Source organism: Ornithodoros turicata, chromosome 9 (genome assembly GCF_037126465.1).
Source record: "Ornithodoros turicata isolate Travis chromosome 9, ASM3712646v1, whole genome shotgun sequence".
Classification (NCBI taxonomy): domain Eukaryota; kingdom Metazoa; phylum Arthropoda; class Arachnida; order Ixodida; family Argasidae; genus Ornithodoros; species Ornithodoros turicata.
Window position 1 is genome coordinate 5,077,836 of NC_088209.1, and position 26,262 is coordinate 5,104,097.

Here is a 26,262-nt window from a genome sequence, read left to right on the forward strand (position 1 = left end):
TATACGAGGACACTCGCAGTTCGCACGATAGTTTTCAGCGAGACAGCAAGTACAGGACAAGCCTCACATGGGTCCTCCGCGACCATTCTGCGTACCAGTACCACTGACATCATTGCCAGCTACAGTGATATCTGTGTAGTATCATTTACTGCTCTAATGGACGAGGCAAGCGAAAAACTGTTCTCGGTGCTTCGTATGCCAGTGTGACGTGCGAAAGCCTCGGTTTGCGTGCAGGCCTGAATCAATGGGCGCGTTAAGTGACTGCTCTCTTACTCGTTCTCGGGCGCTACGAGTTTCTGCTCCTGGAGCAGCTGTTAAACGGCACTTGGACACTTGAACACGCTCGCTGTGCTGCTGTGCTAGAGGCTATAATGTAATCCGCTATGTACTGGAGCAGGCTACGTGGCATAGAGGTCGAATGCTCGACACTGGTAAGAATAAAGGTAATCCATGTAGAGAAAATGCCTGGTTATCCCGTGTCATTTCCTGAGAATGTTTGCTAGTTGTTGTCTGCTTGGTTGCCATTTGGAGTGTTATGTGCGAGAGGACGGGACGAGAGCGTAAGCAAGTAGAAGGCTACGCAACGGAATATCTGTGTGTTCACACGAACGACATCCTCACGGAAGATTCTACCGGAAGAGAAAACACTGCTCACGGAGACGAAGTTCCATCCCGTGTTATGTTGAGCATTCACACGGGGTGGATTATCGGGAGTGGCGTTAGCAGAAGACACTTAACAGACGACACCCTCAGCGTCTTTCCTGTCGTCTGCTACAGAATATCTTGTGGCTGTGTCTCAGGATATTCCCCGCGGTTAGCAGTGTACGTGAATACTGGACGTTGAGTGCTCGCGCTCAGAAAGCTGTGATGTTTTCGCGTCTTCCGCTTCTTCGGGGAGTGTCGTTCGTGTGAATATACGGTATAGTGAATTGGAAGATTCGGACGCAGCTGGCCTAAATTACCTCGTGTGCAGATGCTGACATATTAACAGAACGTTTGAATGTGGACATGGCTCAGGATAACAGATAATCTATCGTCGGAAATACCATTAACAGTCCCACTTGCCAATACTATGTGTATAACTGCGACAACGTTGATAAATATACAATGTGGACACTCAAAAAAGCTAGAAGAAAGTCAAAGTACCACATGCCTGGTTAGATTTGTTGCTTACCACAGTCGCCCAGTATCTGCAGTATGAGTTGTTGTAACGCGTTATATTCGGTGTGTGCGTACAGAGGGGTTCTGTTTTATTTCTCGACGATTTTCGCCGATCCTCTATCCCTTAAAAATATAGCCACCGAAAACCACCAATTCGTGGTCAGTGAAGTCCCACTGATTTTTTCCAACGGAATCTGGAATGAACTAAACACCGCAAAACCGGGAACGCTAATTGTAATATTATTGCTACTACTTTTGCTACTTTTTGCTACTACTACTTTTGAGTATTTGTATTAAGCATTCTAACAGCCATTTTCAAGATGTGTGTGTATAATACATGTAAAACCTATATTATAATACACAAAAATCCAGGTCTTACATGTATTATAGCACTTTTGAAGGTGTGATACTTTCACAAAGGTCGTAAGTCCGACCTGCTGAGTGTTGCTAGTGCACATTATCGATCACATTTTACGGTCTCGCAAACATTTGCACACGAAGAAGGCCCCTATTATTCCCCAGCCCAAATTTACCCAAAGGGAGTGACCTCGGGCCCGAGGTTACAGGAGGCTTCACCCACGACCTACTAGATTATAACGACCATGTCACAATCAGAAAACCCTATGAGGAGCCCGTCCGCACGATCCGCCAGGGGCGCTACTGATCGGCACAACACGATTGGACGATCGAAATTTGAATTCTGAACGCGCAGAAGCGTGTGTACGACTACCGTAGCAGACGACAGCGATAGCCCCTATGAAAACGCGTAGAATGATGATGATAATCAACCTCAGAATGAAACATCTGTGGAACGTCCACCGCTTGTACAGAAATACTAAGGTAAGCTGAAGTACAAAGTATTGTAGAAGTTGAGGAAGCAATAACTGGGACGATGAGAAGCGCCACCACTACCTTCCAACAATGCGGCGCGTAGAAGGGGTGCGCCTGACATGGTATTTATAATCTAGTAGTTCATGGCTTCACCGCATCCAGTCCCTTCACAAGGACGAGCCATCCCGTTGCAAGCCCTTTGTCGTATGAAAAAGTGCGCCCAGTGCAGTCACACGCTCTTGAACGGCGCACATTTTATCATCCAGCCTGGACAAAACCAAGGCTCTACCACATTGAGAGCACGCTGTTCATTGTGGTCAAATTGATCAGCACTACCTCATCATATTCGGAAAGCCATGGACGATGCAGAACTACCTCTTTGATAACATGCAAAAAAATGCAAGCACCTGAAATAACAGAAATAAAAAATCTGTGAATATGTCAACACCACGATTCTCGAACAGAAATAAAATGATGATTGGAGAATGACTGTCTAGATACGTAATCCACATATTGTATTTCTTTTCTCTCCTTCTTTCCTTTCTTTTTCCACAGGTTACGGATTAATGCATTACAAGCAGGGAAGGATAACGGATGTATTTTCGTTACCGTTTCCATTTTCGTTAATGCTGTGTTTTCGTTTCCGTTATCCGTTTCTGATACCAGCTTTTAATTTCGTTCCCGTTACGTTTCCGTTACTGGTTCCGGTAACGGAACAGCTTTTACAGAGCTGCGGGAGAACAGCCCGTCCGGCTCGGTGAGCACCCTGTTTTGCCCAAGTGCTGCTTCGGTGTCACGTGTACACACTACACAAGTAATTTTACGTCGTTGGGATGTGCACATCTTGCAAGATTTTTAAGGAAGTGAACATGTCTTCAGTCACTCTGAGTCCAGCAACCCAAGATGGGCGTAACCTTCATCCAATGTTGCAGTCATAGGCGGATGCTCTCAGTAGTTAACAATAATGACACGGTGAAATGAAGAAAAGTACAAAAAATCGCATATGCTGTCATCCTCGTGGTATAGTGGAGTAGAGTGCGTGGAGTCTATGTTGTGTAAGTCTCATGTCTTGATGTCAGCTAGGTAGGTGATGTCACAATTAAGTAGGTAAGCATGTGCTGCAGCCTCGATATCCAATATTGCGCTTTGTTTCCATGCTGTCGTGTAGTATTTAAAGCATTTCGGGGAATGATGTCATCAAAATGCGAAAATAAAATGAAAGGTCACTGAAATGTCACCGCACAACAGTAATAGCCATTACCCGAATTCAATACCGGAAGACAATTTTCGTTTCCGCTTCCGTTTTCGGTATCGGCGGAAAGTGGTAGGCGTTTCCGTATCCGTTATCGTTACTAGAGCCCTGCACGGGCCGACTTTTCCGGGCCCTACCTGGCCCGGGCGCATCGAAAAATGGCCCGGCCGGGCCCGGTGACTCAGCGCGTAGATCCCGGCCTAGTATTTTCAGACGTGACGTACGCGTTTCTAGCGTTTATCACAATAATTCATAAGCAAATTGATAAGAAGATAAGAGACGGCTACAAACATACAAGACCTGTTGGTTTGACACCACAACAGCATGGGACCAAATTAAATCCAGGACGCACGCAGGAAAGCGCATTATCGTTACACAACCAAGTTTTTGTGGATGTAGAGGGTGCTGTCGATAAACTCCCCGCAATCCTTACCCCTCTCACCAAGCTGTGCGAACGTGTTTGTGAGATACGTAGTAAAGTAGCTTTGAGGATGTTACAGAGGGTCGAATCATACGCATAATTCCTTTGTGTCCTTTGCTTGTTTTTTTGCAAATACTATACACAGGAATGACGCAAGCACGTGATGACATGAACTAATAGTCCTCCATTGCGTGGAGCTGCGTGACCCGGTCGAGCCTGACTCTCGGAAACATGTTTGAAGGCCCGGGCCCGGCCCGGCATGTTGGCGCATATTGTCGGTCCGGGACCGGCCCGGCAGGGAGCACACGTCCAGTACCAAGCCCGGCCCGGCCCGCGGGCAGAGTCGGGGGCCCGGGCCCGTGCAGGGCTCTAATCGTTACCATCTTCAATTTCGGTAATATACCGTTTCTGTTTCCGTTACCATTACCGTTTCCCTTCCCTGATTACAAGTATTAAGCGTGACATAATGCAGTTGACGCATAATGTCAAACCCCGATACTAGCATAGAAACTAGTTAGCCACTGTTAACCTGTTAGCCACTGAACCAACTGCGCGGTGAAAACGATCAGAGAGTCTGCACTGTCAGGAAGCACTGCGGTATCGCCATAGTATCGCTGTACAACACACAGTTAATTTCGGGCTGCACCACTCGTTCTTCCCGTGGCGTTAGCGGTCCCAAAAATCGAGCTCATGTCGTTGACAGCCTTCAAATCCTCCGTTTCGGACATCACGCGGCCGGAGAACGCCCGGAGTCTCCGAAGCAGTAGCAGACGCTCCGGCCTGCGCTGTGTTCCTAACCTGGATCATGTGATCCCAGGTCCGATGAGGAGTGTCCCTACCACTCACGTCACATAGTGACGCGCGTGAAGGCGCTCATCACGGGTCTATCGTGAAGGCGAAGGAGATTGTTTCGCACACAGGAGATTCGGGGAGCTTTTGCAGGCGTCCCAATTTCGCTACGATAGCACTAATTGTGGAAAAACTGTTTTCGGCTGCCTAACATCCCATACCGACCAAAAACAGAAACAAACTTTTGTGAGTCTAGACCGTTCCATTAAGCGTATATGCTGAGCACACTGCCGTTTACACCGACGGGTCCTCTACACCTGTAAGTTCATTAGCCGCCATCGTTATGGACCTTTTCACAATGGGCTATGCGTATGACATTGAGGCGCCGGGGAGGATTACATCCGTCTTAACTAGATGGCGCAGTGTGGGGACGTTAGAAGTGGGGACCAGTGGGGAGACCGCACGAATGGTGCGAGCTCCCGGAGCTGACCCTTAATTAGCCGTTCAGTACTCACGTAAGGTTTCCGTCAGGATGTCAGCCTCACCGTATAGAACTTGCAAAAATATTCCAGAAGCCAGGAGAAGTCATGATAGAAAACAACGAAATTACACACCGGCTTGACGCAACAAATAACAATTTTAATGCAGACGTTTCGTCTCCCATGCGGGGGACATCATCAGTGAAAGCAAAATGAGAGGCGACCGCAATCAGCGGATTACTTAACCAGGTCGGCGAACACTTCGGGGAGGGGGCCGCGATTGGTATTACACACTGAAGGTTCTCCTCGCAGGTGCCATGACTCAAGCAGTTTCCTGGGGCCCCACCTTTGTTCCCTGGCTAAGGTCACAGCATTTGCGTAGTCAAAAGAGTGATCTGTGTTCCAACAATGCTCGGTGAGCTCTGTCTTAGATCGCGTTGCGTTTGTTGAGTTGCGGACATCTCGTTCGTGCTCTTTTAGTCTTGTACTGCGCTTGCGGCCCGTCTCTCCAATGTAGGACACCTCGCAACCGAGACACTGTACTTTATACACAACACCCGTCTGGGACTCAGGGGGAATATGGTCTTTTGGCTTAGAAATCAGTGAACGAAGTTTCAGGCAGGGCTTGAATGCAGTCTTGATTTTTAACGGGAGGAGGGCTCGCCGAATGGATTCTGATACACCTTTGACGTATGGGATGGTGACGATGCCGTGTCGGAAATCATCTTTCCTTCGGGTCCTGGGTTCTTGCATGCGTTTTCGTGTGTTCTCAAAGAAACGTAGCGGGTATCCTCGTTTCATGAGTGACTCCTTGATTATCGTCTCCTCGGACGTACGTTTTTCCGGGCAAGAGGCGAAATCTTCACAGCGTTGAAGCAGGGTTCTCACTACACTGCGTTTGTGTTCAATCGGATGGTAGGATTCGAAATTTAGGAAATTACCGGTATCACAGGGCTTGCGGTAGACGGAAGTTTGAATCAGGCCGGTGGTGAGCCTGTGTACGGACACGTCCAGGAAGGGGAGCCGGTTCTCTTGTTCAAGTTCGCAAGTGAACTGAATGGACGGTTCAATGCTGTTCAGGGTCGAATGGAATTCGTCTAGGAGGTTGCGATTTAGAATCACGAAAGTGTCGTCGACATACCGTCGGTAGAACTTGATGTTGTGGGTTAATCGTTGGAAGGCAGATTCTTCAACATATTCCATGACGAGATTAGCCATTGTCACGGACACCGGGCTGCCCATCGGACAACCTTCAATCTGATGATAGACCTGCCCCCGGAACGAAAAATGGGATTGGTTCAGACAGAAGCGTAGCAGGATGATAATGTCCTCCACTGTGAGAGACGTACGTGTGGGAAGGGTGCTGTCGTCACGTAGTCGTGCTTCAGCCACTTTCACTGCTAACGCTGTGGGGACGTTAGTGAAAAGGGAGACAACATCAAAAGAGACCATGATGTCGTTGTCATCGGCGACTTGATCTTGAATCAAACGAACGAACTCCTTGGAGTTAGACAGTGTCAGACCATTCCGTCCGGTGACTGGGGTGATTAAATCCACAAGATGTTTCGACAGGTTGTATGTTGGGGATCCAATAAAAGAAACGATGGGTCGTAAGGGGCAATCAGTCTTGTGAATTTTGGGGAGGCCGTAGAGTCTAGGTGTTAAGCCATCCGACGAGAACAGGCGTCGATACGTCACTTCATCGAGGCGTTCCTTTTTCTTGAGGTCACGGAGGTGATCGACAAGACGGCGTTCAGATTTCTGAGTAGGATCATTCGGCAGCGTGATGAAATGGGAAGCATCCTCGAGGATCCTCTGCATTTTAGCGTAGTAATGGTCTTTATCCAGTACAACGGTGCCTTTCCCCTTATCCGCCGGAAGGATAATGATAGAGTCGTCTGACCGGAGATCGCGTAGTGCTGCATGTTCCTTCCGCGTGAGGTTCGTTGGAATCGTCGTAGAGTTACCGTCCATTCAGTTCACTTGCGAACTTGAACAAGAGAACCGGCTCCCCTTCCTGGACGTGTCCGTACACAGGCTCACCACCGGCCTGATTCAAACTTCCGTCTACCGCAAGCCCTGTGATACCGGTAATTTCCTAAATTTCGAATCCTACCATCCGATTGAACACAAACGCAGTGTAGTGAGAACCCTGCTTCAACGCTGTGAAGATTTCGCCTCTTGCCCGGAACAACGTACGTCCGAGGAGACGATAATCAAGGAGTCACTCATGAAACGAGGATACCCGCTACGTTTCTTTGAGAACACACGAAAACGCATGCAAGAACCCAGGACCCGAAGGAAAGATGATTTCCGACACGGCATCGTCACCATCCCATACGTCAAAGGTGTATCAGAATCCATTCGGCGAGCCCTCCTCCCGTTAAAAATCAAGACTGCATTCAAGCCCTGCCTGAAACTTCGTTCACTGATTTCTAAGCCAAAAGACCATATTCCCCCTGAGTCCCAGACGGGTGTTGTGTATAAAGTACAGTGTCTCGGTTGCGAGGTGTCCTACATTGGAGAGACGGGCCGCAAGCGCAGTACAAGACTAAAAGAGCACGAACGAGATGTCCGCAACTCAACAAACGCAACGCGATCTAAGACAGAGCTCACCGAGCATTGTTGGAACACAGATCACTCTTTTGACTACGCAAATGCTGTGACCTTAGCCAGGGAACAAAGGTCGGGCCCCAGGAAACTGCTTGAGTCATGGCACCTGCGAGGAGAACCTTCAGTGTGTAATACCAATCGCGGCCCCCTCCCCGAAGTGTTCGCCGACCTGGTTAAGTAATCCGCTGATTGCGGTCGCCTCTCATTTTGCTTTCACTGATGATGTCCCCCGCATGGGAGACGAAACGTCTGCATTAAAATTGTTATTTGTTGCGTCAAGCCGGTGTGTAATTTCGTATAGAACTTACGGGCAGTAAGGGCCTCTGTGTAGATTTTTGTCACTATAAAAACAGTAACATTTGTATAGGTGTGCACGATGACGTAGTTCCTACGCTGACATAAAGATAATAAACGAACAGAAACAAATAAGGACAAAAGCAAGCCTGGGTATCGATTTTATATATTCATTTCTTACGGTTTGATTTGCAATATTTATTCTAGACAAGGATTCCGTCGGTCAAATTATTTGGTGTACTGTGTTTTATACGGGCTACAGCTGTCCGGCACGTCATGGCTCGTCCGCGAGGCAGGAGTGCCGATCAGCTCGGGGCAAGACCAGAAGTTAAACTGCAGCTTGCGCATGCGCATGACAAGATCATAGTTAATACCGTCCGTGACCACGGAGTCCTTCTTATACTCCGGATGAGTCATGATGAAATGCCGCATCCATCGCGCCGCCGTCATGTACTGCCCTGAAGCGCGCTTCTCTATGAGGGTGAGGTATTGATGTAGCGTGCAGTAAGTATCCACGTCTACCTGGTCGACACCGGTCAGAAACGTTCGGATCAAAGGGACGAGGCCCGGAAAATCAACTCCCTTCCCGTTAATGATCTCCGATACTGTCATGTGGGCGATCTCCGGCGCGCTCACATCGGGTACTCCTCCCACGGAGGACGGGCAGCCGTGGGTGAGGATGTCCTTACGGAACCAGAATTTCTCTGTCAGGACAGCGTCCCGCTTCTGCGCGATTTTCATGTTCTCATCCACCTTCGAGATGGGCACGATGAGGTCAAGGTCGAAGGTGAGAATTACCCGCGTAAGAAGCACAACGAACACGACGTACGCTGCGTTCTCGAATTCTGTCATTTGCAGCTCTGTAGGCCTGAACTCGACTCGCCATCCGATGCTGCTCTTAGGTGGCGGGGGTTTGAATCGCAAGGAGTGCCAGCTTGTCGACTGCAGGTTCTCAAAGTGATCAAAATCGATATTGTCGTCTTGCTTCAGTTTCTCGCTAAAGAGGCAAAGAGTATCACGGATGAAGACATGCGACAGGTGTCTCGCCAATGGTTCCTCTACGTTTGCCGAACGAAGTGCCTGGTATACTTTTGCGTCGCAAGCCATTGGGACGTCGTTGAAGTGCTGGCCCTTTGAGGAAAGGTACCAAGGGACGCTCGCGTAGCGAGGTCGTTTGATAAGGTGCGCGTCGGGGCCCAATGGTTTTAATCCCATTTCCTCATCCGTTCTGTCGTCGACGGACTGAGTTATGACGTCAAAACGGCAGTCTGTGTCGACAAGGTAGCCTCTAAAAGCAGGACTGCTTGCACTCAAAGCCAGCATAAGAGGACATATATTCGCCAGTTGGTCGTATAAGTCCTTGGCTTCACTCAAGTCAGTAGTCAAATTTTGTAGCCCACCTAGCAGTGCCTATCTAGCAAAACAATTGCTAGATACGCTAGCTAGCGTATTTAGCATCAACAAACAAGACCGCCCCCGTCCCCGCCCCATCCCGCTCTTGCGAGTGTTAATTAGGGCTAAACCACGTGAGCGCCAGCCCACATATACCGACCTCACTGTATCATCTGAGGAATTAACCACGTGGGCACCAGCCCACTTTCACGACTCTATCTGGTAAGCCATCCCTGCAACATGCCTTTCTTAATATTATAATTAGGTGCACGCCCTACTGTGTTGGAGTAAACCACGTCAGAGTGATACCGACCTCACTGTGTCATCTGAGGAATTAACCACGTGGGCACCAGCCCCCCATATCGTAAGCCAGCCTCCAGCAAGTCCCTCGCACGCGCAACACGCGCTTCTTATTATAATTTGGTTGCATGCACACCTACTATGTAAATAACTAAGACTGGGCACACGCCTCAGTCTTATAAAAACGGTGCATGCAAACGGAGATTAGTCAGAACAATAAAAAATGGCAGACCAGTTCTACATCAATTTACTCTCAAACGCTTCCACCGATGTATTTCCTAATAACACGATGAGTAAGTTCAGAGTTAAACTTGCTCATCCCGTGCACTTAGATGGGAAGTGGGAAGTTGCCCTGACAGAGGTGAATGTCCCGTTTGCAATTAAGAACGTCACGGACACTGTTAACGCTATATCTGAAACTAGTCTCTTTGCTCCTACACTCACAACAGAGCAAATTAAGTTTCGCGCAGGAGAAAACATTATCTTACCAATTCGACAATTCCTAACGAAACATTTAAAAAGCCAAGCAAGGATTCTACGTGTCACTGGACATTATGAGCTACAACTGCCACTCAATACCGGACTTGAGTTGAGCCTAGCTCTCTCTGCCAAGCTTGGTTTTCCTGAAAAGATTATTGGATGTTCGGAAGTGGATGAAGGTCAACCAGTAAAAGTATTGAAGTATCAAGAGGATACAGAAGAAAAAATTACTTTAATCACGTACCGCTCACGTACAACAAAATATGAAATTCCAGAAGGGTATTACGAGTCGGGAAAGGACCTAGTTGATGCAATAAATCATGCATACCGAACAAAGCTAGGGCTACCAGAAAGTGCACGTGTTTTGTTTTATAATCCATACAATGGAGTTTGTCAGCTGGAAGGTCGTAGCGAGGGTTATGTCACATTTCATCCATATTTGGCTCTGATGCTTGGATTCGGAAAAAGGACAACCTTCTCAAGTTTTGCTGTAGCCCAGCGGGATGTCTGTCTTTTTCCAGCACAAAATTATATCTTTATTTACAGTGACATCATCGAGAATGAAGCTGTCGGTGATATCACGGCACCTCTTCTCCGTTTACTCCCTTTCAGAGTGCAGAGTCGGAATGAAGTGATTTCATATTCTTTCACTAATCTTTACTATAAATATGTGATAGCAAAAGAACTGACCACCATTCAAATCGAACTGGCAAACGAGATAGGTGATTTCATTCCATTCATTGCCGGCTCAGGACGTGTTGGAGTGACACTGCATTTTCGAAAATGTATATAACACAGGCACCCTGTTGCATAGCACATTATGGTACGGGCAAACGTGATCAACCACTGCCACATTATTCAGCTCCTCTTTATCAAGTCGGATCTGGTTATTTCTCTGATTTAGTGCAGCAGTTTATACCTATACTAACGAAGAAGGTAGCTCCCTACGTGGGTCGAAAGCTCCTCGACACTGGACGACACATAGCAGAAGAAGTTAAGCAGGGATCAACGTTTAGAGAAGCTCTAAGGAAAGGAGTTGGTCGTACAATCCATTCAACACGTGACGAGTTGCTTCAGAGGCTCAGAGGAAAAGGAAGGAAAAGAAAACAATCTGTCAACAATAAAAGCAAACGTAAGAGGGTGGGTCGGTCAGTAAAATCCCTGAAGAAGCGAAGAAAGGTCGATTTTTTTACTACAGAAAATGTCTAGCATCGCAATAGTACATAAGAATTCCTGCCTCTGCACCACAAACCAATTGGAACTGTTTTCTCTTCCTCCAACAAACTTTTCCTTGGAGAAGTCAGAATATGTGGAGTTTTTTCCAGTTTCTGCCCCTACAGCAAGTGGTGTAATCGAATATAATGTTCCAGGTCTCGGAGGTGGATTCTTTGACTTGCAGTCTAGTTTTCTACACATTCAATGCAAAATTGTACGGAAAAATGGAGATACAGCATCAAGTACAGTTGGCAGTACAGTGACACCAGATAGTGTGATACCTGTGCAAGCATTTGCATCCTCGCTCTTTCATCATGTCCACGTCTACCTTAATTCGACACTGGTTTCTAACTTCGAAAATTATGCATATCGTTCATACTTGGACATAATAACAAATGCTAATAATGTTACTCAAACTCACACCCTCTCTGCAATGCTCTACGAACCAGATCCAGTGGGAGAATCTGAAAATTTTGCCGCTCCTGTTGAGGCAAAAGGAATTTTTGCACGCTACAAACGGACCAAAGGTTCGACACTCTGCGATCTTTATTCCCCTATCTTCAGTGATATATGTCAACAGGAAAAGTTTCTTCTCAATGGAGTCGACATAAGAGTTGTCCTTCGTCAGAACACAGATGATTTTCGACTTCTTGCACCTGCCAGCGAGACTGAAAAACACACTATAGAGTTTTCACGAATTGTGTTGTACCTGCGACGTGTGCAGGTTTCTCCAAGTGTACTCGTCGGCATCGAACGAAGACTTCAGACAACTCCAGCATCATACCTCCTTCGAGGATTAGAGATTAAGTACAGGACAATTGCTCCAAATCAATCTCAAGTGATTTTCGATGACCTTTACAGTGAACGAGTTCCCTCAAAGCTGACAGTATTGATGGTTAGAAGTGAAGCCTACCAGGGTAACAGACAAAGGAATCCATTTAAACTTGAAAATTTCAAGCTTAAGAGAGCTGTGCTTGATGTTGGTGGACAACAGTACACAGATGACTTTGACTTTCAACGATCGATCTACTCTAAAGGATATATGAATTTGCTTCACAAGCTGAAGCGGAAAGACATACCTCTAGCTCCGGCTGCATATGAGAAAGAAACGTTTATGCTCTACTACCATCTCACTCCAGATGTGGAAGTGCAGTCGCTGAGTCCAGTGGTACAAGCCAATGTTCGTCTCACCCTAACATTTGGTGGAAATCTTACAGAGGCTGTTACAGTTCTCTTTGTTTCAGAAACACCTCGTGTGCTAGAAATCAACAAAGACAGACGAGTCAAATTCGTATAGAAAAAAAATGGAGGAATGGGAATTTTATGCAGCCTTTGCTCGAAATCACTGCACAAGGCCACTGTTTCGTGGAACATTTGCATGCAATGAAATTGCAAGTCAAAAAGCTGAACCAGGGCTGTATGTTGTAAACACAGCTCCTAGATCCTCTCCTGGAGAACACTGGACCTTATGTTACATCTCTAAGAACAACAGCATTTCTTATTTCGACAGCTACGGCATACGACCAGTTTGCAAAGAAATTTACCAGTTTATTCACCCAACATCTTCCTTTCACTACAATGCAAAACGACTTCAGGGATATGGATCTGCTACATGTGGACTGTACTGCTTGTATGTAGGTAGTCTTCTAGCCTGTGGTTTCTCTCTTCAAGAGTGCACTCAGAAGTTTTCACCAACCAACTTCAGACACAATGACAGATTGATAGAAACACTTGTTCGAAAAAATTTCCCAAGAAAAACAGAGGATATGTCATGCTGTAGTGTACTATGAGCAGTCAATAAAATTTCAGTTTGCCTGAAAAGAGCTTTATTTGTCAACTTAATTTGCACACTATATAATGAATCATTGGTAATAAAAAAAATCTCATCTGAGATAGGCTATTTACAAACAGTGACTTGCAAACAAAGACATTGTTGATGATTACATACATGCTATTAGAAACTGGTTATTTCATACACATACAGTCAAACTCCTTTATAGCGAACACCTTTTAACGAAAATACCACTACAGCAATTTTTTTGCGGTCCTGCTGGAGCCCTATAGGTCCAATAATGGACATCCTTTTTAACGAAAATACCTTTACTGCGAATTTTTGTTGCTGTCCCCTGAGTTTCGTTGTAAAGAAGTTTGACTGTATAATCAAAAATTTTCTGACACAGATCATTTACAAACAGTGACTCTCATCTGAGACAGGCTATTTGCAAACACTGACTTGCAAACAAAGACGTTGTTATAGATTACATACATGCTATTAGAAACTGGTTATCACATACTCTTATAATCAAATTCTTAGAAAACAGGTTATTTCACGCACATATAATCAAATTCGTCTGAGACGGTCCATTTACAAACAGTGACTTGCAGACAAAGTCAGTTGTTATTTCCATCGCAAATGCATGCAGCAATATGGGAAAGCAAACTGTCTCTCTTTCACTCACATCAAGAGCTACACATTACTTCAGGAAGACATGAAATTCATCAAACCAGGTCTCAGCTTAGTCATCACTCGTGGCTACAAATATCCTCTAGCTCCTAACTCACAGTTGTAAGTAATCCCACACTGACAACCATAGATGTGGAATAATGCAATAGCTTTAGTTCATGGTTCTAACATGACATTGTTCTAATATATGACAAACCATAGCTATATGGATGTAACATCTTTATTACAATTTTTTCTCTGTGGGACCAGGAATAGAAGGGCAACATCTGTTGCGGGGGTGATAACAGATGAGTTCCCTCCTACTCCCGTATGCCAACTCTGTAATGAAACCCTCGTGATGGTGCACACCCCAACACCATCGCTTCATTAGAGAGACCAATCCGTACACATTAAAAAAAATTCAACCATAGCCAAAAGGTAGCGTGTCCAATTCCATCATCACAAATGAAGCGTTTCGTATCCAGTGGATTGAGGGCTATTTTTGTCACTGACACACTTTTGTTGACCATTGTCCTTGTGCACAATGAGGTTCTGTTTTAACTTTATGCATTGTGCCCTGCTCGAGAGGCATTCGTATACATAGAGAAGTGGGAGTTTTTGTGCTTCACATTGTTTAACACCCTTAGCGCGATTGTACTGCTTTTTGCTGCACAGATCGAGGGCGTACAGCTTTGGCTTCAGACAACAGAAGCCAAGAATGTGATCACGAGGAAGCTCATTTTTAAACTTTCCTAGTACCATCCTGTTTTTTGTCGAATAGAGTGGGTGATCAGGGTCATATCCAGAGTTGTCTAGATGCTCGTCAGCTAGTTCGTGGAGTACTTTTATCGTCACTCAGCATCACAATGTAAGAATCAGTGTCCATGTATAGCAGTCGTGTATCAGGGGCTACACGGAGAAGATGGTTATGATAAAAATCAAACATCTTCAGCTTAGACAATTCCCAATATTGTGAAGCCCAGGTCACAGCGGTTGCTTCATGGCGAAGAACGCACTGACTAAATTGGAACAAGATGACGTGAGAGCTCAGAGGGGCGGAACTGTTTCAAGTTTGGTTTACGTAGAAGCTTCAACACTTTGCTCATCTGATACTGTGAGGCGACAATTTACGAATTTCCTGACTTGCATACATGTCCTGCCCATATACACTATTAATCATTAGCTTGATTGCTGTTTCTCAAATGCGTTTGTAGCTCGCTTCCGAATGTTCGTGATTGAAGTCGACATAGGGATCGCAGAAAGGCTTTGATTGAACTTGAGAACCCTTGTGAACTTTAGTGAGACGCAACCCCAATTGCAGATACAGTTGCAAATTGCGATAGTGGAGAAAGTACCTCTCTTTATCAAATAATGTTAGCAACAGTTTTGCTTCGGTAGCTTTCTGTGGAAGATTGAACTTCTTCATGGCGCCTTCTGATAGTCTGACAATAGCTCATAACGAACGGACATTTTTCAGGGGGCAACGGGGAAGATCTCTGTGGCGTCATGAGTTGCTCGGTCATACACTAGGTTCTACCTCAAGAAAGTAACCCACAGGGCTATCATCTCGTATCTGAGCTATATCCAAGTTAACAATTTCCTCCTCAGTGAGCCACTCAAATCCTCCGTAAGTCAATGGTTCTCTCATGACTGCTCCATACAGGCCATTTACATCAATGTAGTTAATTATTTTTTTTTCTTTTTCGGGATCAAACTGTTCTGTTCCTGCACATTCGCAGTTGCTTTTCTCAGGGAGCACTGTGTGACACCTCCTCGTAAGCCATTCTCGATGAGCAGGTACGCTGTTGGGGTCGTTAATTAGTTCTAGTTCTACCTGACTCATTTTTTAGTGCACAAGGACATGCTTAATCCTGAAGGATACAAAATGAAACGGTTCAATCTTGTGCACATCGAGTGTCCACTTTCGAAAGTTCGAAACACATCTGCTAAAAGCAAGTGTGTCTGTCAGAAGGTATAAGTCCGGAATACTCTCCAAGACTCTTGAGCCGAAATTTTTCATACACATTCTGCGCGTGGTTGTAGTCTTGTTCACTTACTTCGGTTCCATTCAAAATGTTAAAGAACTTATCTCGAGGTGGTAGCGAAGGCTCATCATAGGCTTCAAAACTGGTGACAAAGTTATAACAGAAGACCCCCTTACGAACAACCAGCTGAAAGTGTTCCTCATTTGGAAAAAACTGGCGAAGGCATTGAAAGTTGGATTCACCTTTATCACGTAGATTTTTCACCAGTGTTTCAAGGCTTGCGTTCAGAAAACTCAAACTGTCCAAGAATCGATAAGAGCCGATGTCAATTGCTTTAAATTTTTGACAGCTGGTGGCAATCACGTTGATGTCTGACTTCTTAAGCAGATGTAAATGAGACAGGAGAAAACTCATGTCATAGTTAGCATTATGTGCAATGATTGGAATCTTGGGTGGCACTCTCAGTTTCAGGTTACACGTCTGACATAGTGTTTGTCGAAATTCTCCGCTTACATGGTCATGGTCTCGAACTTTTTGTCTTTTAGCAAAGGATTCTTTGCAGATATTACAATGAGTGGCTGCTGTATGTTGACGCTCATTCTCTTCAGTCATTTCTAGAGGTGCAAAAGCATGTATCCATCCTAAAATTTCGTCATGCAATTTCCGCAGCAGCTCCATAAATACTGTGACACAATTAGGACCACGGAAAAGATGCTTTTGCAACACGTGTGAGTCGGATGCACGTATAACCAAAAGGCAAAATGAGGAAGGACAGTGATCCTCATACACGTTTGTTTCCTCCAAACAAGGTGACAAAACACTTTCAAAATCATATACACAGTAGAAAGGGACTTCCGACATGAGATGTTCCCCGGCAAATGCTACCGTCTCTCCCTTCTTAGGGTAAATTGTCTTAGCAACCTTCTGATGCAAACACATCTTTAAATGATCACTGAGGATTCTGTCTGATGAGAAGCCCATCATACACCTCTTGCAATGAAACCGTCCGCTAGGTTGAAATAATCCATTAAAATTTGTGATAAGCAGAAAATGAGAGTCGATTAGCAACAGATCCACATGTTTCTCACGCTCGTCATCGACAACCTTGATGGGGTACAGAGATTTGTCTTCCCTTTCGTAGGCGTACACATTGATACTGATACCATTATTTTTTTCGAATGCTTCAACCTCTTTTGGGAAAGCTACCGGGAATGTTTTCGGAAAAACATACTCAGAAATATATGGTCTGTACGAAGATGCCCTACGCCTGCGATAACCAGTAGCAGGATGCAGTGCAGCTATTACAGAGAAGGCAAAACACATGTTCTGCTCATCTTCATGCAAACCAAAGTCCACACACAACAGAGAACGAAACTTATGCTTCAATTCTTGCGGTAACTCAAACTGGGCACATCCAATCAGTTGAGGCATCAAACGTCCAATGTTCATGATACAGGCATGAATGCGAAAGAGAAAAAAACCTGAACCTTCTACTTCGAGGTTTTCCAAATTTTGTGCTATTTCAGCAGTCACTTGAGTGATAGAAGGTTCTACATCTGCCTCTGACCATACTGTCACTACTTTGGAAGGCACGAAACTAATTTCGAGCTGTAACTCATCGTCTGGCGTGTGACGACCAAGTTCCACTTTAAGCAATACAAAATAGCGCAGTGGGAAACCAAAGTGTCGTAAGACATCAGCAATGTACTGTCTGTACTCGTGAAAAAAGGTTGTAACATCATGTCCGCTAACGTCCCTGTCGTGTAAATGTAGCTCGAACCGATTAGTATAGTTTCGCAGTGTGCACAAAGTCTCACAAAAAGGAATGCAGGGGGCTTGAAGATTGTGAACATTTGCCAAGTGAATCTGAAGACCTAATGCTGTTGCATAATACTGCCGTTCGTGCTGGGAGCATAAGTGACACGTCACCATATCTCATCACTTTCTCTTCGAATTGGTGAAGATAATATCTGGCGAAATGACTTTTTTACCATCTTTGGTAAACCGTTCTTTCTTCTCCATTTTGAGATTTGGAAGCAGTCGCATTTCCTCTAGCTCTTCCTCCGACAATTTTTTGAAGCGTCCAGGTAGATACACTTTCACTGGCTTGTCGTTTTCCATGCGGAGCTCCACGTATACGGCCTCGCCATACATAGTGTCAATTTTCTGAATGTCCAGCACTTCGAACTTTTCGTTTTTGGGTATGTTGCTCATTTTCTGAATTTCACCGTCACCACATTTTTTCAGTTTATCCAACTTTTCCATGACGGATGACATAGCTTACTTGTGTTATGGAGGCTTCGCTGTTATGATGACAATTTGCTTTCTCCTCTTGCTGTATAGAATGAACTGAAAGAGAAGAATAGATTTGTAAACTCTTACATCTTCCACAGGAATATGTAACACACCTCCTCAGTCTGACGTTCTGAATGAAGAACCACTCTCTATGTCCGCTCTTATATAGCGATTGCATGCAGCTCTCTAACATGTGTGCACAGCCTTGAACGTCTACATCCTTGCAACGTTATACGTGAAGACATGTTTCAGCGTGTCCTATCTAACTTCATTGGTCTGGTAACTAACATACCTGCGTGCACAACCTTGAATGTCTACAACCTTGAACGTGTGTACTTCGACTTTGGGCAAGCTTAGAGCACAGACTTGTCTTTGCTTTTTGTTGTAACCTTCCATTATGGAATGCTCCTGGTCTGATAACTAACACGGCTGTGCGCAACCTTGAATGTCTACAACCTTGAAGGTCTGTATTTCAGTTTAGCCAATCTGAGAGTGATGTACAGGCTCGTCTTTGCTGTAACCTTCCTTTATGTAATGTTGTGATTTCATAGCATGCTTCATTCGTTTGCAAAAGATGGCTGAGGTTGGACCTTATAGGTTTACCACTCCGGTCTCAATGACCATATCAGGTCAAAGCCAGAGTGGAAAGACGACACTTGTTACACGTCTAATTAAACATAGAGCTGCTGTCTTCGACAAACCATTTGATCATATATTGTACATATACTTGTACAAACAACCAATCTTTGATAATTTTCCAGAGGTAACCTTCAGTCAGGATATTCCTACTAATCTTGATACTGTAAGAAATTCTTTAATTATATTTGATGATTGCTTAGCCGACAAACAAAGGCTCAAAGAAATCTGCAATTTTTATGTAGCTGGCTGTCACCACCTCAACTGTTCAGCTATTTTCATAACACAATATTTATTTATTAATGATCCTCTGTATAGATGCATTCAGTTTAACAGCAGTGCCTTAATTTTATGTCGTTCCGCCCGCACTGCGGACCAAATGCAAATACTTTCACGACAACTGTTTGGTCGAAAGAAAAGTGAACTACTGCCAAGTATATATAAAGATGCTTGCAAGAAACCATATTCATACCTTGTAATTGACCTATCCCAAAACTGTTCAGACCAATTTAGGGTGTGGACTAATATATTTCCAGACGACCAGCGACAAATAGTATATAAAACATGAAACGTGTCAAGAAGAATATTCATTTCCTTCAGTTGCTTGCTGATGCAAAGTTGCCGGAGCAACGTTATTTTCTCCTGGAACATGCTACGAGAGAGCAACTAACTGCTATTCGAGAGATTTGTATGAATCTTTGTAAAGGAAACATTAAGGTAGCTCCAAGAGTGAGAAATCAGTTGCAACCTTATGCAACACCTATCCGCTTTTTGGCAAAACGAGACACTACAGGAGTGAAGAAAGTTCGAAAGGTATTGCAACAATCTGGTGGTTTTCTACAGTTCCTTTTGCCACCTTTGCTGGGTCTCCTCTCGACTTTAGGTGGAAGGGCGATAGCAAAAGCAATCGGAGTGTAGTCGATGCAGAAATACGAGCTTGTGCCTTACCGGGAAACCCCCATCCCACAGATATTGAAGAAAGATGAACCAGACGATATCAAAGCAAAAGAGATAATCCAATATCTTCACTCCTTGCTACATCCCACTGTGAGTGAGAGCACACCTACACTGGGTTCAACAACAGCGAGAGAAGAGGAAACACAGACCGAGGAAAAAAGTAATACTGTCGTTGATTTCATGAGCAGTGGCTATAAAATCAGATCAGAAAACCTATTACGTCTTCTGGAACCAACGATCTCATGGGATAGGAAAACATTTCAGATAATTGTCGACGGTGAGCGAGTAGACAATACTAATATAATTGACCTCGTATACTATCTCGTGACGAAAGCAAGAAATGTTCAAAGACCACCCTATTTTGATCGGATTTTGCCGCTATTGGTCAAGCTAAACTTACCAGCACTTATTGTGCACCCATCTCGTCTTCAAAAACATACAGCAGAGAAAACTCTGGCCACTCCTTCACCTCATTCCGTAAGTGAAGCTTCCACACCTCGACGTGCGTCACCACCGCTCACACGAGCCGCGAAGCGCGCACGACAGCTCACATGGACACCGTACTGAACTCCGAGGAGAGAGGCTACTTCGAAGAAGAAAAAATACTGTCACACTTCCCTCCAAGACATCATAAAAAGGTATTAGCTATGCTTCAGCTGATGACAACGGTTCTGGCTTACGACGAGTACGGAAGAGTTATCTGTCACGGAAAGGTGGTGCCACACTCATCTATTGTTGAGCTTTTGAAGTACGAACTTCACAACAGGCAACCTCCCTGGATGAGAGGAGACGTTTCAGCTACAATCAACGCTTATCTATCACTCGATGCTCTTAGAGTTTGCAGTAGGAAGAAGTACTAATGGCAGCCTACTATGACCCGCAACATGTCGGCAGCTTTGGTGGAGTGCAGAGACTTGCTCGAGCCATAGGCGAAAAGAAGGACAAAGTCACTAAATTTCTGGAGACAAGTGATGTGTACAGTTTGCATAAGGAATACAAGCGACCCACGAAGTTTCGAAAAACCATTGCACTTGGACTTCGTGAACTATTCCAGGCTGACCTAAAGGATTTGCAAAGTCTAAAGAACCAGAACGATGGTTTTCGCTATTTGCTCTTTTGTATAGATGCTTTCTCTCGGCTTCTTGCCATTGTACCTATTCGTAATAAACGATCTCCCGAGGTTATTCGAGCTTTTAAACTTGCCTTTAAAAGAATTGGGACACCCAAGCTTTTGCACACAGATCGTGGAACAGAATTTACAAACAAGGTGGTACAACAGTTTCTGAAAGCAAGGGGGATCCGGCTCATCCATACAAATTCTCCTATGAAGGCCAGTATCGCCGAGCGATGTCAGCGAACAATTGTGACCACACTGTACCGTATCTTCACATTCCAGGGTCACAAGCGATATGTGAACATTTTACCTCAAGTAGTGAAAGCTTACAACAATCGCGTACACAGATCGCTTTCTGCCAGACCAGTGGACGTAAAGAAAGAAAACGAGCACATTTTCCGAGAGAGACTGTACCCCAGCCCGGTTGGACCACCAAAAAAGCCGCGCTACAGCGTTGGAGACGTAGTGAGAATAGCAAAATACAGACATCAGCTAATAAAACGTTATTTAGGGTCATTTACGTCAGAACTCTTCGTGGTGAGAGCGATCAAGTTAGGGTATCCTAACACGTACCTATTACGTGATCTTAAAAATGAAGACATCATTGGTGGGTTTTATGAGAGTGAAATTGTACGAGTGAGAGAGGTTCCAAAAGTAGAGAAGATCATAAAACGACGAGTTAGAAATGGGAAGCTTCAGTACTTGGTTCAGTTCACTGGCAGTCTGGACAAGAAGTGGATCGCAGAAAATTACCTTGGTTTGTAATGACCAGTCAAGACAAGTCAGCCGCCGATGACACAACATGGCCTGAGGTTGATCCTCGGCTTGATGGCGCATGGTTGTCATCATCAGACGCAGATGAAGAGCAGCCTGTGCTAGGTAGAGATGTGTGTGGCAGATGGAGAAGAGGTTACACACACGAATTTCGGATGCAGCCTGTGTGTCGTCTCAAACACGTCTCCTACAAAGAGATATTGGAATGTGGGTTAACACAAGTAGGCAAAACTTCGCTCGTGGAAGCTTTTAAAATTGTGACGGATATGGTGTTGTTTCAAGCGCTGCCAGATCAACCTCCTGACAGGGTTACTTGGAAAACTGCAAAAACAATGTATGCCAGAGTTCACACCGCCTGTACGTTTGCCTCGGAATCACCTTTTGCCTTACTTGCTGAATGGTCACGTCACGTGGACGAAATTTTGACATATGCTGACGAGGTTGACGCTATGCATCTTGCTGCCGAGAGTCTATGTTTCATGGAACAAGCCGAGTCTGAAGGTTGGCACTACTTAACAGGCTACATCAGCAAGCTAACACTTGACCTCTTCAAACATCGACTGGTGCACAATGGAGCATAAAAAAAAATAATCACCGCTCATGTATCAGGGAAATAAAAATGTACATTTGTACTAAGCCCTCTCATTTCATTGTGAGTGAACAGACATGGATAGATGTTTGTGTGTTCTCTTCTCCGTTGTGTGGCACACGTTTTTGCTTGTTGTGGTGATCATCGAGCTAACGAAGCTTCCATCCTCTTCCCTTCAGCTTCATCAGGGCAATTGCAGCAAAGAAGCTGAACTGGAAAAATATGTTTATGTACATTCGTGCCCTTCTGACTTGCTTGTGGTACGCATTTGGAGTGAAAACGGTAAACCGAAGCGTTCTGGTGTTACCCTAACACGAAACGAAACACGCCAGCTGCAAAAATGCTTAGAGACAGCCAATCTTACAAGGACCTATTACGATAACGAATGCTCAGATGTATGCTGTTTGTGCTTAGAACGTGAGTTAAAACTTCGCCGCTGCCCAGGCAACATTTACTCTCTTGGCAGAACAATTGGTCGACATCACTCTGGCTATGGAATCTCACTATCTAAAAGGGCTGTGATCTCACTGTCCTTGTATCTAAATAAAAAAAAATGTAACTGTTTGCAAACGTTTTCACTTCCTGTGATGGGCTAGGAAAGCATTCCTTAAATCACAAAGACCTGCATGTCGCCACTGAAAGCGAGAGGCATGAAACCTTGTCGTTCCTCATATTTGCATTTCCATAAATGACTTGCATGTTCATAGAAAAGCATTATATATAGTATATGTATTGCAAAAGAGGAGGGCAAATCCATGTACTTACCACAGTCTGTCTTTCCAGTCAAACACTCTCACGGAGAAAAAAAATCTTCATCTGGAATCCCGAGTGGATTAACTTGAAAAAAAAAAGTTTTCCACCTCTTCTCCATTGTATAGCACACATTTTTGCCTTGTTGTCAAGGAAGATCTCAAACTCTTCCCTTCAACCTCTTCGGAGTAGTTACAGCAAAAGAAGGAAGATGAACTGGAAAATATGTTTTATGTCAAAGCAAAATCAAACGATAAAAAAAAAACACCGTTTCGCTAAGTTTAAATGCAAAGAAACATGCAGTAACAAGACTGAACATTTCCTAAAGTAGGCTTTCCCCCAATGCACGTAGGAGTTGGGTGAAGACTAGCTACATCTCACAAATGAAGGTAGACACATTCCTTTCTTTCTGACCTGTTTGCCATTGACGTGCAGGTGAAGTGTTCTGTTGTTACCCGAACATGAAATGAAAAAGAGAAGCTAAAAAAATGCTTAGAAGAAGTCGATCTTACAAGCCCAAAATGTGAGATGACCCTTCAACCTCGTCGGAGTAGTTACAACAAAGACGATGAACTGGAAAATATGTTTTATGAAGAACCAAAGTCAAACAATTAAAAAAAACCGTTCCGCTGAATTGAAATGCAAAGAAACAAGCAATCCAGCAAGACTGAGCATTTCCTAACGTTGACTTCCCGCAACGCACGTAGAAGTTAGGTGAAGCCGACTTGTAAATTAGCAATGTCCTCCAAAACATACAACGCAATGCAATGTCCTAAATAAAAAAATAATGTTGTACTGTTTGCAATCGTTTATTTTTCATTTCATCTACTGCGATGATCTAAGAAGGTGCACTTTAAAATCACAAAGATTGCATGTCGGCAGCGGGAAGGAATGAACCTCTTTCTTTTTTTCTTTCACCTACATGCATTCCATAAATGGCTGTGACCTTGCACGCTCACAGGGGAAGAACTTATAACAAGAGAAGAGAAAAAAGCATGTACTCACCTTAGTCTGCTTTTCCAGTCAAACACCCGCACGGAAAAACCTGAGCTGGAATGTCAAGTGAATCCACCTGAAAACAATCAAGTGGCATTCACTTGACATTCCAGCTCAGTCCGGAAAGCGTTGCGGACGAACCGTCTTATATAGAAGTCGCTTCGTTTGCCTATGAGAGTGCAGCGTCGACCGTCTCGCCCCAAAGACGTGATGAGGAAAGTGATATTATCGTTTATCCTTGAGAGGTAATTACGGCTTTACCCGGGCTGGCTCGCTCTGTTCAGAAATCAAAGCAGTCAGCATGGAGGTGGCTGTCATTAGTATACTGCGTCTTTTTTTCTTCTTCTTTTTCCTGCGGCGCAACATGTATCGCATAGTAATTATTTTTCCTGTCTTCGAGTTGCAAAGGCGACACCGGCTAGAGTAAAAAGGTACGACCTTTATCCAACGAGTTGTCTTATATGCAAATGCTTGCTATTGCAATAACATCGTGTATCTTCGAGCGTTTATTCGACTTGCTCGCGTGCTCATGCAAATCAGCAGAAGAGATATCACAGTCTGAGTGGAAACAGCGTGACCTTCAGCCATCCCGTCGTCTAATATGCAAAGCGTCGCTAACGCAACAACATCTTAATGGAATACGGAAAAGTGATTTCTTATCATTTCTCGAGAGTTAATCCGTGTCGTACACAAAACGGATTAATGGGGAGAGGTAGCCTGGTCGACTACAAGTCCAAGCATGTTTAATGAAATCTCTACAATGAATATCATGATGTTCCCCCATGATGCGTCGGATGTCGAATTTCGAAGCGGTAAGCCTTTTGTCGGTTACACGCCCTTAGCACCCTGTCCATAATCACATCTCAATACTAGCTACCATATCCTTGCAATTCGCAACGATGTTGTGGCGGCGGCCGGTGCATTTTTTTTCTTTTTTCGATCGGTTGTCGAAGATCAGAGCTGTAGGCCTTCTTTTTTTTTTTTTTCGGTTACGCTCTTAGCGCTCTGAAGTTTAAGTATATACTGTCTCTTCGCACTTCGGAAGGAGTCGATTGGCTGATCAACCATTTCCATTAGGCAGACGATAGCGAGGTGTCCTACTTGTCGACTTTAAACGTAATAAGAAAAAAAAAATTTGAACAATGTTGTGCCATGTATGAATCGAGCTATCGTTTTATCCTTGCAGGGATCCAATAAACAAAACACAGAAGCCGACACTGAAGATTTTTGTTTAAGTTTAATTTGTACAAGCTTTCGCGTGGAGGTCCACGCTTCCTCTGTATTTTGTTTATGAGATCTACAGGACTTGACTCCCCTCTTCGTATACGCTTTTGCAGGATCGAGTAAGAATTGTGCAACTATCCATAAAAAATTAATCTTCGTAATCTTATTATTATTATTTTTTTACTAAGATCCTTAGATGGATGAACGGTTATGGCACATTTCTGATTTCATAACTAAGCTAATTATTCATTGTTAACGTAGTTTGTTTAAAACAAGAGGTATATCATTCTGATGGAACTACACAATTAAGATGACATTCAGTGAGTGCATCCTACAGGCAAGCAAAGGGGTTGGTGCCCCCACGTGGTCAGCCACAACTGGTCAGGTTTAAAATCTGCGAGAGGGTGGAGGTAAACTTATTAAGAAGTATAACGACAGCTTCGTGGGCTGGTTCAACCGCGTTTGAGAGTAAATTGATGTAGAACTGGTCTGCCATTTTTTATTGTTCTGACTAATCTCCGTTTGCATGCACCGTTTTTATAAGACTGAGGCGTGCCCAGTCTTAGTTATTTACATAGTAGGTGTGCATGCAACTAATTATAATAAGAAGCGCGTGTTGCGCGTGCGAGGGACTTGCTGGAGGCTGGCTTACGATATGGGGGCTGGTGCCCACGTGGTTAATTCCTCAGATGACACAGTGAGGTCGGTATCACTCTGACGTGGTTTACTCCAACACAGTAGGGCGTGCACCTAATTATAATATTAAGAAAGGCATGTTGCAGGGATGGCTTACCAGATAGAGTCGTGAAAGTGGGCTGGTGCCCACGTGGTTAATTCCTCAGATGATACAGTGAGGTCGGTATCTGTGGGCTGGCGCTCACGTGGTTTAGCCCTAATTAACATTCGCAAGAGCGGGATGGGGCGGGGACGGGGGCGGTCTTGTTTGTTGATGCTAAATACGCTAGCTAGCGTATCTAGCAATTGTTTTGCAAGATAGGCACTGCTAGGTGGGCTACAAAATTTGACTACTCAAGTCGCATGCCTGGAAGGTGACTTGCAGGCAACAATTTCCCATTCCGAAACCCATCGCGTCCATGTAGACGTGGCCTGGTCGGCAGATCTCTCAGCTTCTCCGTCATCTCCGAGCGCTCTCCAGTCTTCCGTGAAAGGCCACCTTGTATTTTCGTCCTTGTAAAAGGGACGATGATACGACACGTCTCCCACGTCGTTCTCTGATGTTACGAGCAAGGTCTAAAGCGAGGATGAAGGCCG

The 26,262-nt window shown here is 44.6% G+C and overlaps 2 protein-coding genes across 2 annotated transcripts; both read right to left on the reverse strand.

Annotated features, from left to right (window-relative positions):
* Positions 1-5,170: 5,170 nt before the first annotated feature.
* Positions 5,171-6,754, reverse strand: LOC135369163 (uncharacterized). Its single transcript, XM_064602819.1, has one exon. The coding sequence runs from the start codon at positions 6,752-6,754 to the stop codon at positions 5,171-5,173; it is 1,584 nt and encodes a 527-aa protein (XP_064458889.1).
* A 1,314-nt stretch (positions 6,755-8,068) lies between these two features.
* LOC135369164 (glutamate--cysteine ligase-like) lies at positions 8,069-17,932 on the reverse strand. The gene is made up of 2 exons (XM_064602820.1): positions 17,647-17,932; positions 8,069-9,240 (listed from the first exon to the last, which is right to left on the reverse strand). The coding sequence occupies exons 1-2, from the start codon at positions 17,930-17,932 to the stop codon at positions 8,069-8,071; spliced, it is 1,458 nt and encodes a 485-aa protein (XP_064458890.1).
* Between the last annotated feature and the right edge of the window lie 8,330 nt (positions 17,933-26,262).

Bases quoted from the DNA above. Each gene is read 5' to 3' on its own strand.
- LOC135369163 (XM_064602819.1), bottom strand. From the start codon at position 6,754: ATGCAGAGGATCCTCGAGGATGCTTCCCATTTCATCACGCTGCCGAAT.
- LOC135369164 (XM_064602820.1), bottom strand. From the start codon at position 17,932: ATGTCATCCGTCATGGAAAAGTTGGATAAACTGAAAAAATGTGGTGAC. The intron at 9,241-17,646 runs GTAAAAAAGTCA...AGGCACTGCTAG, and splicing joins AGAACGGTTTACCAAAGATG to GTGGGCTACAAAATTTGACT.